This window comes from Halichoeres trimaculatus, unplaced genomic scaffold (genome assembly GCF_033239565.1).
Source record: "Halichoeres trimaculatus isolate MK-OKI-2021-1 unplaced genomic scaffold, fHalTri1.1 fHalTri1_scaffold_16, whole genome shotgun sequence".
Classification (NCBI taxonomy): domain Eukaryota; kingdom Metazoa; phylum Chordata; class Actinopteri; order Labriformes; family Labridae; genus Halichoeres; species Halichoeres trimaculatus.
Window position 1 is genome coordinate 26,978,100 of NW_027437194.1, and position 11,890 is coordinate 26,989,989.

General features: G+C 44.2%; 1 protein-coding gene across 1 annotated transcript; it reads right to left on the reverse strand.

Moving 5' to 3' along the window:
- Positions 1-6,311: 6,311 nt before the first annotated feature.
- On the reverse strand, positions 6,312-11,043 carry nrarpa (NOTCH regulated ankyrin repeat protein a). The gene is made up of 2 exons (XM_074689681.1): positions 10,366-11,043; positions 6,312-10,176 (listed from the first exon to the last, which is right to left on the reverse strand). The coding sequence occupies exon 2, from the start codon at positions 9,675-9,677 to the stop codon at positions 9,339-9,341; it is 339 nt and encodes a 112-aa protein (XP_074545782.1). The 5' UTR covers positions 9,678-10,176; positions 10,366-11,043; the 3' UTR covers positions 6,312-9,338.
- Positions 11,044-11,890: the final 847 nt, after the last annotated feature.

Below are 11,890 nucleotides of genomic sequence, written 5' to 3' on the forward strand. Positions count from 1 at the left end.
TAATGTCTAGAGACCATATCAGGAGCCATATATTCCCATAAAACGCACATCACGTGATTTAGAGAAAATCTCTTATAAAAAAATACTGATATCAAGAATTTGAATTTGAGAAAAAAAAAAAAAAATCTTTTTTTTTTTTTTTTTTAACGAAGACTCACGATTTTGATATTGTCAAACAAAAAAATCCCGATAAATCGCATGACGGTTTTTGTCCCCATGCTCTAAATACTCCTCATTTTAAAGATCTTATTGAATTTAACCACAGTTTATCGACAGAGATTCTGCATTTTCATTGTTTTACCTAAACTTTCCATCCACGGTTTATGACTGAAAACTACAAAACTCATCCCCCTGATCCAAATTGAAGAAACACACCTCAGTGCAGAGAATTAGAATATCTAAAGGAGCATTTACACTTTTACTTCAACGTCAAATAACAGCTGCTTTTCTTTTGAACAGAGGAGGTTTAAAGAATGCAAATCTCTGATGTGGCACTATTTGACCGTGAGGAGGAGATGCATCTCAACTCATGGACAGGTGTGAGTTGTGTGTGTGGAGGTATGGGCTGCAGTCCCAAACAAAGCAGGGGAATGGACACACACACACACACACACACTCACAAACACACACACACAGGCTGTTCTCTGTGTTTTGAATGCCTACGCCTGCGGGGCAGGAGTAAGGTTACTTTACATACTGCACTTACAGCTCCCTTTACCACTGGGGTATAAAATGGATTTGAATGAGAAAGAGGGGAACAGAGGGATGGAAGGAGGAGGGAGAGGGGGTGAGAAGGGGGAGGAAAGGGAGCCAGGGGACTCCCTTTGTGTAACAGGAGGTCTGCTTCTGCTCTGGCATGGCTATGGAGATGGAGGAGCGGGGTCACTCTCCCTGCTCTCCCCCTCTCCATCCCCTCACTATAGGCTGGCTGCTCTGTCTCTCATCCTCCTCCCTCCTCCCTCCCCCCTCCATCCATCCCTTCCTCCCTATTAGCATAGCAGCTGCCTGATACAGGGTGTAGGGTGGGGACCGGCCAGGTTGCTGTGTGCGTATGTGTGTGTGAGGGGTGTTTGTCGAAGGGGAGGGATGTCAGGGGGGTTGGATGGAGGGGGGTCCAGTCAATGGCGGTCCGTCTGGCTGGTGAATAGCAGCTAAAGCAGGCCCCCACAAGCTAGACAAAGGAGCCGGGGTTGGGAGGGGATGGGGTCGGGATGGAGGGAGGAGGGGAGAGGTGGAAGAATGAGGCAGTGAATGGAGCGCCTTGTCATTGGCGCTATGGAGAGAAGCACAGAATGAACTGGAAGAATGAAAGAAAAGTTCAAAAAGGAGCGGAGGGCAAGGAAAAGACCGGCCCGACCACCTGTCTCTATCCCTCTCTCCAGTCCTTTTACTCCCCTCCTCAGTCACAGGCAGACTCTGGGGAGGGGGTGCTCACTTGGTCGTGTTTAGCAACAGACATGTTTTTGTTTTCAAGGAGAAAGTGTCGTATCAGCAGGACTTAAAGCTCACTGTCATCCACCAGCAGCAGCAGCAGCAGCAGCAGCACAGACACTGCTGATTTAGCTCCTTCTGAGCCTGAGCGCAGCTAAACATGATGGACTCTGTTCTTACAAAACAAGGCAGTAAAACTTGAGTCAGATCAGTTCAAGAGGGGAACAGATCCGTCACATGAAAAACATAAGTAAAAATACAAGTTGCTGAAAAGTTAAATATGCAATAGTCCAAAAGATTGATGCGTCTTTAGAAGTATACGGTATGTAAACGTCAAATGCCAGCACAGCGGTGGAAAAAGCCAAACACTAAAACAGCTGCACTGACATCAAACGAGCTCCAGATCTGAAAATGATTCAAAACAGAAACATAAAATCTTAAAAGATGAGCTCTGAACAGAGCTCCAGGCCTTTATGGGGCACTGTGTCACCAGCTTCATGGTCTGTTGGACAGAAACGAAGGCCAGATACAGAATTTATTGACTATATTAAAAAGCCTAATAAAAAATCTGTGATTATTTTCTTTTGAAGATGTTTCCTGACTTATTTACTTTTTGCTTTGTATCATTTGTGTATTTGAGTGTGTTTGGTGCTAGGGCAGCTATTTTTGGTTTATCGCACATAGTGTTATCGCAGTGTGTTTGCTAAATTTGCTTTTGATTTTTTTGGCTCCTAAAGAAGCGTCATTTTTTTTTTCCCTCAGAGGTTCATTCTGGTCATTGCAGATCATGTGATCTTGTGGGTCACAGTGTTACCTGTTGCTATTTAAGGTAACCATGTGGTTAAAGGTGATGCAAACAGGAAACACTGTGAACCAGCTCTGCCTTAGAGATCTACGCAGGCTGAGACAGACACATCCATCAAAGCCTGTGTCCTATTAGGGAAGCAGCCTCCACGGTGAATTTACCAGAAGTTGGTAGAGACTGAAACAGAATGAAAAGAGAGAAAACTTAGATCCGAATGAAGCCCTGTGTCCACCAAGCAGTTCAGTTTGGTTCATCTCGGTAAAGCACGCATTTTGTGGTGTTTCTATTCACTAAAACCAAATTACCGACCCGTACCATCCCATTTTTGGTACCCACCTGTTGGAGTGCCAGACATACCAATCAAACCCAAGATGGTGAAGCTTGAGACACTGCCGTCCGTTGATTGGTCGAAAGAACCATCACTTCCTGTGTGACAATGGTAAAAAAAAGAACAAAACAACCAGCATACAGTCTTCTCTGAAAAAAGGATTGATTGGGATTTGTAAAAGTCACATACCAATCACAAGAAAGACAAATTGCTGGATGTCTTCCATTGTTGCTCTTTGTTTACTGTGTCTCGTTTTTCTTCTTCGTTGGATTTATTAGTACACAGGGTTGCACACTGTCATGCTATAACATAGCAGACGTGGCTATCAGCTTACACGCCGCCTACCTAGAGGGAGCACAGCTGGTTGTGCTAACAGAAGCAGGATCACGCTTTACCAATCTGACCCGTACGAATCTGTACTGATCCACACCAGATCACTTGGTGGAAACACGGCTTTATTTTGCAGCTTTAAATAACTTTTTAGTCTGGCTCGAACTCAGTAGATAAGAAACTCTTTGCTTTCAAGTTCCCAGTTACATCTCTTTGAGGTGACCGTTTTAAAAGTTGTATCTTTAGCTTGTTTAGCGTCCTTTAACTGCATTCAACCAGTCAAAAAAGGTTTTTATAATAATTTATAATAAAGAGAATGAAACACACAACACTACTTTTTTCCCCACGTCATTGCTTGTGGCTGACTTCCGAGTAAGATGATTTTATGAGTCGCAAAAGTTGCTTCTTTATAAAAGACGATGTGAATGAAACCTTAAAGGTAGAGTCTGCAGGATTTTCCTTCAAAATCTATTCCTATGGGCCTCTATACATGTGTGTCAGTGTCTGTGTCCACCTCAACCCCCTCCTCTGCCTGTAAGTTCATGTTTTGGTTTTATTAGGGCATTTTTGGGCAGAAATAGGCGTGGTTACATGAGCCAATCACAGAGCGCCCAGGGAGCAAGTGACTTTGGGTTTTAATAATAGGGAGTGTAAGTAGCTAATCAGAGCAGCTATGATAGTGGACGTAGCACAGAGAATAAAAAACAGCCTAAGTGAAACAAAACACCAAACAGATAAAGCTTTTTCCTAAACAAAGCTGAAGCTTGGCTCAACTTTTACTCTCTTTTGGGAACTTGGAGAGCAGCACGGGGTGAAGAGCCATGTGAGTTAGCTTTCTGCTAACCAGGTTTGTGTCAAATTCCTGTGATTAGCCTGTGCTAACATGCTAAGTCAAGTGCTTTGAGTCCCTCCCATGTAGAAACGAGATGCTACAGGTGGTTGCTGGTCTAGTGAGTGTGTTCATGTAGCTTTGGTTGGAGGCCGTGGGTGTGTGCTGCTGCTGGCACTGAGCCAAGGAGGAGGAGCCCAGTTTGAATGCTGTGTTTACTAACAAGTAACAAAAATTCCTGCAGACCCTACCTTTAAACCAACAGGTTTTCACATTGTCGGGAAGTTCTCTCAACAACCACAAGCTTTTCATAACCAAAAGCACCAAAAGCAGGGTGGATATTCTGGGATGGAAAATACAAAAAAGAATTACTTCAATCATGAAGTCCAAAAGCAATTCAGGTGAAGAGGCTGACTGACTGGTACGTGTTTTGATACAAAGCGTTGACTTTCCACAGAAACAGTTCAAGAGCTGTCAAACAAAAAATCAGGTAAAACACGGCTCAAACGGCTGTCTGATTCAAGACTTTGGAAAACCTGTTGAACGTTACTCTAAGTTCCTCTTTACGTGGCCTGTCATCAATCAACAACTGTAAAGTTCCTCAAATGTGTTCTCATTTGAAAAACGTTCAATGAAGCAGTTAGTGTTGCGTCATTGATCGTGTACACCCTGCAGTCTTTATGGTACAGAGTCACTTTCAGGAAGTGGTGCCTGAGATCCACAATCTGAGCTCCCAGCGTCTAACACCGCTCTGACTGAGCCGTGAGAGAACAAGGAATTCTGTTTGACAAAATCACTTAAACTGCATTTTAACATAAATTACTAGATGCTGGGTTAATCTGGTGGCTTATAGACTGAGTGTAACTCTTTAAGTGAGGGCTGTCAGCATGGATATGAATATTTTATGAGCTGCAGAACAATGGGCTTATTGAACGGCGATGGCAGATAGTGACAGATGATTGCAGCTGCTGAGAAACTCACACTGTTCTGCTCAAGTTCTCTGTGAAATACAGTAAAATACACACACACACATAAGGCTGGATCTGGTTCTGTTCCCTATGAGACCAGTTTATTCTGCTGCTGGTCAGGTTTAAAGATTCAGAACGTGATGCAGTTCTCCAAATGATTCCTTATATTCTTTCTGCAGAAACATTCCCAAAGTGCCTTCTGCCTTCTGGCTCACTGCAAGCTGCTCCGTGCAAGCCAGACCAAGACAAGCGAAGGGGAGCCCAGGCACATGAAGAACCTATTAGGGGGCCTTGCAGCCAGCAGCAGCAACCCTGGGAGGCCAGCCAACTCAGTGTGTGAACAATAGGGAACCCAGCTCAACAAAAACATCCTGCAGAAGTGAGAGACTGGGAGGGAGAGAGGAAAGGACTGGCGAGGAGAAAGCCAGATAGCCTGTTCGGTATCAAAACACAGAGGAGACGGTGTCAGGAGGGAGAAGAGTTCCTGGATCTTAAGTAAGACGAAGACACGCATCAGACTGAGGCGATCTGGCACAGTCTCTGCATTTAACAGCAAGTCGAAAACCTTGAACTGTACAATTTTAATCCATCAGCATCACACAGCTCTCAAACTGCACTACATCACGTTTGTAACCCTCTGTTGCTCAAGCGTTTGCTCTCAAATACTGGTGACACCCAGAAAATGTTACAACACAAACAGGTCCGACATGTAGAAAGATTGTTGTGTGGCTTTTTCCCACAACCCTCCCACAGCCGTGCAATATCAGTCGCAACTCAGCATTTCCAAGAAACAAGGCAAGAACATGACTTAATGAAAGGGTGCATTTCAGATCAACAGGTGCAGGGGACAAGAGGGCCATGCACGTGTTAGCAAGAGTTAAACATGGACTCTAGCTTCACATGCAGAAGAAGAATCAAAACTGGATCGAGACTTTTTAAGGCTGGTGCAGAAGCTTGTGGTCGCTCAGTTTTTGGCTGCAGACAAATCCATGTGTTGCATTTTTTCACTCCTGGCTGCTCCAAATCATGTGAGAGCAAGTAACAGGACAATCAAACTACTTTCAGCAATTTCATGCACGGTTACAGCAGAGTATTTCACAGTGAAAGTCACAGAAAGAGTAAAATGTTGAAGCAGAATTAAAAGGTGTTAAAAAGTGAAGGGTGGAGGAGCTGAGTTGGTGCAAAGCTCCTCACTCATCAGAAAGGGAGCACAAGTGAGAAGAAGTGTGAGCTGGGAAGTTTCTTGTGTGTGTGTAGGGGGGTGTAACATAAAACCGGCTCTCCCGCAACACACACAGGGGAGGGGACCCTTCTTTAAACTGAGCCTACCCACAATGCACCAGGGCTCCTTTATCCGGGCAGTGAAAGGATGAGGCCAGATGAATGACAAAGGGAGAGAATGGAGGATCTGGGTTGGGCATGGCTTGGAAAACATTGGAGGGGGGGAGAAAGAGAAAGAGGAGAGGAGAGGGGAGGATGGGGAGGGGAGGGGTGTGTTTCCCAAACTTTTCGAGGAAAATCACAGGAGAGGAGGAAGAAATGTATGCATACACCGAGCGTTTGAGTTTAATGATTTCTTTACTGGCTTGTACACAAACGTACAAAAATAATACAGCACTCATCTCCACATGACATCACGTCATCATCACAGTGTTACAAACGTTCAAAAATAAAAAGAATACAAACAGAAAAAATAAAATAACTCAAACATGGTGGAACATCTGCATCACTCATGAAAAATCAGCCGTTTCCTCCTGCTTGAAATGAAGCAAGACCAGAAACACATCTTGGTCCAAAGAAGTCAGCACTTTTTTCTTATTCAAAAAAACTTCTCACTCATGTACACCAATCCGGCGGCTGGCTCCTAACGTCATAAATGTTATGACCCTGGTAAGCCACACAACCACACAACCGTGCAATTTTAATCATGTTACAATGATCTTACCATCAAATGTATTATTCCCCTTTCAAATAAAACAGGAAGACAGCACTTCAGAAAAGAAAGTGCCCCAAGATATTGATATCATCATCATCATCAGCGTCCATTTATATATATATATATATATATTCATATGTATATATACATACACCCAATCACAGAGATACACGCATCTTTGTTCAGAAAAAAACAACGTTTTTTCCACAAAGTAACACACACAAAAATTAGGACATCATCACCTGGAGCATATATTTATACAATAGTATTTTGTTGTGTTTGTTTTTTTTCTATTTAGAAAAAATTAAAATGTTGACACATAAACGTCAACTTCTTAACAACAGTCATCAGTGCAATATTCAAAAAAAAAAAAAAGAAAACAAGACAGAAAAAAAAAAAGAAAACATCAAGTTTAGACAAGCGATGCATATGTCATTCGTTGCCTGATATCAGATCTATACCATGATGTAGTGGATCTATCGCTTCACTTTTTCTCTGGTTGTTCCAGGTTGTAACAAGGGGAAGTCGTCAGTCTGGTGACTGGGGGCGACACAGTCACACACAGGTGGTGGGTTCATGAGAAACACACACACATATACATATACATGGACAAACAGGCACACACACTGAAAATTTCAAACACATTCTCTCGACAGCTTCTCATGAAGTGAACCTGTGCTGCTGTGAAGCTTTGACACAGCTGTTGGTAAATTAAGAATTAGGATTTATAAATGAAAAAAAAAAAAAAAGACATAAAAATGAAAACAAACAAACAAAAAAAAACAAGCAGCATTTAAACAAACATCAGGGTGACTTTCAGGAAACTTTATGAAACCAATTCTTTCCTTTTCTGTGACATCCTACGAAGAGGCATGTGGTCTTACTTTTCTGTTTTTTAAGTCTTCATCGTCCAACAGTATCAGGGTCCTGCTCAGTAGTAAGAATTAACTATTCAAAAGCCTTTGCTCCTGCAGTTACGCCACCCAAACACAGGGGGCGCTCAAGGCTCCGCATTCTTTGTGCAATAAAACTCCCTGCGTTTATAAGTCATGCGATACAATTCCATTTTTGTATGACTGAAAAAATAACATAAACGATGACGATCGACAAAAGGGGGACAGAAAGAGGTTTTGGGGAAAGTATGTAACAATGACAGTGAAAGGAAAAAGATCATTAGAGTCCCTAGAAGAAATAAAAACGATGCTTTGCTTGTCAGACATGGTTTGGTTGTAGTGTAGAATAAACTGTCCCGACTGAGGCTGCAGGAATGGATTCATTGCATCTCCTGTATGAAATTCCCAAAACGTAGAAGAAGATAGACACACTGATATGGGGATGATCACAGACTATTCGAGTCTCCAGACTCTGAGCAAAACGTGGCAGAGCGGTGAGAGAAAGAGCTGAGCAACTTGAGAATACTTTAAAGTCGAGGTAGCTGGCAAAAGGCAACCAAAGTCCTTTAAACGGGAGGAGGAGAAGGTGGAGGGGCAGGGGGAGAAAGTCCTCTTGAGGGGTCACCAGGCTGGCTGTAACAGAGAGGAGGAGGAGGAGGAGGAGGAGGAGGTGGGGGGATTCTGGGTCGGGAAGTGGCAGATATACCTCCACACGGGACAGTTTACACTACGAGACTGAAGCAGCTTGAATCACCCTCTTACACGCAAGAATTTTAAGAAGAACCACAACATATTCAAAAAAAGAAAATGCATCTTCTCAATGTACCTTCATAAATAAAAAAAAAAAAAACCCAGCCCGCTTTCACAGTGATGACTAGGATGTTCATAAAATACTGAAAGGAGATTATAAAGTGAATTCCAAAATAAGAAATGCGACTTTTGTTTTGATACATAGCGGAAGCAGCGGTTTTTCTTATAATACAACACATTGACCCAAAAACGGTCACACTGGCCTGAAAGAGTTGGACGCCAGCATGGCTAGATCAACACAGAGCGCATTCAGCTACTATCTCTTTCAAAATAATACAGAAACATAAAGCTATTGTGTACAGTACTTCACAACAATGATCGAGTCAGAATTGTTGTTACATAATGATTACACATCTGAAAGCGTGTTGGATAGCCACAATGCCGCTCTTTGAGTAAAAAACTAATGATTCTATTAAAGAAATCAGACCTCTGGCCTCAGCCAACAGAGGGCAACCCATGTTCATGAGTCTTTCCTTTCAGGTGTTCCAGCATGCAGCCACATAAGCATCAAGTGCCGTGATTTTCTCTCTTTTTTTAAGCTCAAATAACTTAAAGAAGGGTTTTAAGATGAGAAGCAACGTGTCAGAAAACTTCTCAGCTGAATCTTAAAGGTGGGAGGGTCAAAATAAAACTGGGCCATCTGCACTCTGGAGTCCAAACACTCACACACGATACACAGGCACTGGCTTCTTTTAGAGTGGATCTAAGAGACACATTCAAGAGGAAAGCTTTAGTACCAACAAACTTACCGAAATGGCGTTGCTTTTTGTGAAAGATTCGTGCTGCAGCGCTGTGTATGACCCATGTGGTGCTTGGCTCCGGAGCGCACAGCGAGCCCCGTTTGGTTGAGATTGAAGGGGGGAGATTACTGTGCAGGCCTGTTTTGACTTTCTTTTAAATAATTTGGCACAACTAAGAAGAGCAACAGCTTGGCTTTCCGTGTGTTACAGTTTTATTTCCATTTGTTGTTTTCTGATTTTCTACTTTTTACCTGACAGCAGAGACAGATCACCGGGCGCCAGAGGAGTACTTGGCCTTGGTGATGAGGTATAGCACAATGTCTTGGTGGCCCCCGAAAGCGGCGATGTGTAAAGCGCTCCACCCTTCCCTGTTGGCCAGCCGGATATCTGCGCCAAACTTCACCAGCAGTTTTACCAGCTCCAGGTTGCCGTCAATGACGGACTGATGCAGGGCCGTCTGTCCTTCAGGCCCGAAGGAGTTTACGTTGAACTCGCAGTTTGTCATGTTCTGCAGTAAAGAATGCAGCTCCTTGGTGTTGCCCTTCTTAACCGCCTCCTGGAAAACTCTCTGCGGCGCGGAGCAAGTCGACACATCCGCCTGGCTCATTGTTGCAGCTTGCTGGAGGGTGGGGAAAGCACTAATCCTGCCCGGGCTCTAAATCTGACAATAATCGTCTTCTCCCTGTTGAGCGTCTCTGGTCTGGTGATAATGCCAGTTGTACAGGATTACCACCAGTTATTAAGGCACTTAAAAGTCTTAAAACGGGAAAAGGATCTGTGATTATATCCCAAAAAGGACAAGAGATGAAATAACACACTCGGTGTGCAAAAAGGTAAATATAAGAGAGATCCTAAAATCCTCTAAAACACATTAGGGCGCTGAGAAGTGATCCACAGGTCTGTAGATGTATTCCCTCTCTAAAGCAGCAGCAGCAGCAGCAGCCTGTGGCAGGGGATGGAGAGGACAGACACCTCCGACTCCTCTCGGTGAAATTGGAATATGACCACTGTCTCCTCAGGGCAGCCTCCGCAGCGTTTCCTTGAAGAGTCCCCCCCTATCCTGGTCCTGACGGCACGTCCCGGCTATATGTTGCAGCTCATGTGGTCTGGTATTGACAAAAAAGCAGAGTGAGTCCACATGAATCCCGATTCCTCCCCAGCACACTCGGGAGGACCTTACATTCCTCCACATCCAGCAGTCAGAGCAGGGTACTCCGTGCGTAAACGTTTACGCACGGATACAACGCTCAGATTTTGACATTTAACACTTAACCCGCTGCAGATTTGGGACTTACCTGAGAAAGATGGACGGGTCCGTTGCGACGAAATTGATACAAATCCACCGTGGGTCCCGGGTCTGTGTCCTCCGCGTGATCCGTGTGAGTCTCTGCCCTGCGCTGCGCTCTGGGGGAATATTTTACGCGTCCTCTATTTGCATGACAATACAGTCCTAAAGAATCAACTGTGGAGGAATGGGCGGAAACCCGGGGAGGTTATAGGCTGCCGGCTCGGTTAGGAGGAGGGATCAAGGCTCCTGTGAATTTGCAGGGAGGAGGCGTGGTCATCAAAGGGGGGAGCCAAATGTTGTTGCAGAAATATTAAACAAGCCGCCCGCAGCAATATTAACTGTGGGCCCTACATCCGATCTCCTGTTGCCGACCCCAGGAAGCGGACTGAGAGCCAGGGGCATGGTGCTGCCAGAGCAGTAAAGTGCTGAGAAAGCGGGCACGGTGCGAGGGATCAACCGCGGGATTAACATCAACAGGAACTCCCTCTACGTTTCACTGGCTGCGATGTAAACGGAGACGGCAGAGCATGAGGGGACTTTGTCCATGAAAAACAAAAAGTTGCTGAAAATAAAGTCAAAAGCCGTTCAGAAAACTTGTGTCCACCACTTGAACGGCAGTTTTACGCACATGGAAGATTACGTTAGTCTTTATTTATCAACCTCAGGACGGGTTAATGAGACATGTCACAAATTAGTTTTTTGTAAGGGAATAACTGAATTCAGAAAATAATCAATAATGATGATTGTTAAAGTCAAGGAGGAGCGCTTGGTATTGACATCCTTTCTCAAAGGCTCAGGAAGATGAAAGTGCTGATAATGATACACTTACACATCAGAGGTGTGTGGGAATTACTTTGCCCCATGCTGTGCCACACTTAAACCTGTGTACACTTTTCTAAAGCTGCGCGCAAATATGAAACCAAATAAGTCAAAGTTTGACTAAAGTGTAGCAGGTCCTGTTCGAATCCGTTTAATGATAAGAGGCTTTGTGAGCGTTTCAATTAATCTAGGATTTGTGAATTGACTGGGGGGAAAAAACCCCGAGGGAAATAAAGCCAACGAACAAATGTAAAGGGCAGTTCAGTCAAACTCCAAACGGTTGTAATGATCCGTCCAAAAGCACCAGGAGGAGATAACAGGCGGCTGTTTAAATAATAAACTGCGGATATATTCCAGTTGTTTTCAAACGACTAGACTGTGAGACTTCAAATAACAAAAGCCCTGCACTACTTCCTTTTTTGCAAGTGAAAAGAGGTGACGCTGTGCGCAGATTGACACGCCGCTCGGCTCCCCCCGCCACCGTGGGAACTGGGTGCCTGCGAGTGTGTGTTAGTGCGTGAGAGAGAGCTGGAGAAGGTGGTGATAGATACTGATAGATAGGAACCACAGTTTGACAGAGAGACTTCGTGTGAAAGTGACAGATCTGGATGGAGTGAAAGAGAAAGAGAGACAGAGAAAGAACGAGAGGAGGAGGTGGAAACCACAGCAGGTATAATTCAGCTCTGCCTCTCCTCTTCGTGCCGTTTGCTCCG

Excerpts from the sequence above, each read along its gene's own strand:
- nrarpa (XM_074689681.1), bottom strand. The coding sequence starts at position 9,677 with ATGAGCCAGGCGGATGTGTCGACTTGCTCCGCGCCGCAGAGAGTTTTC.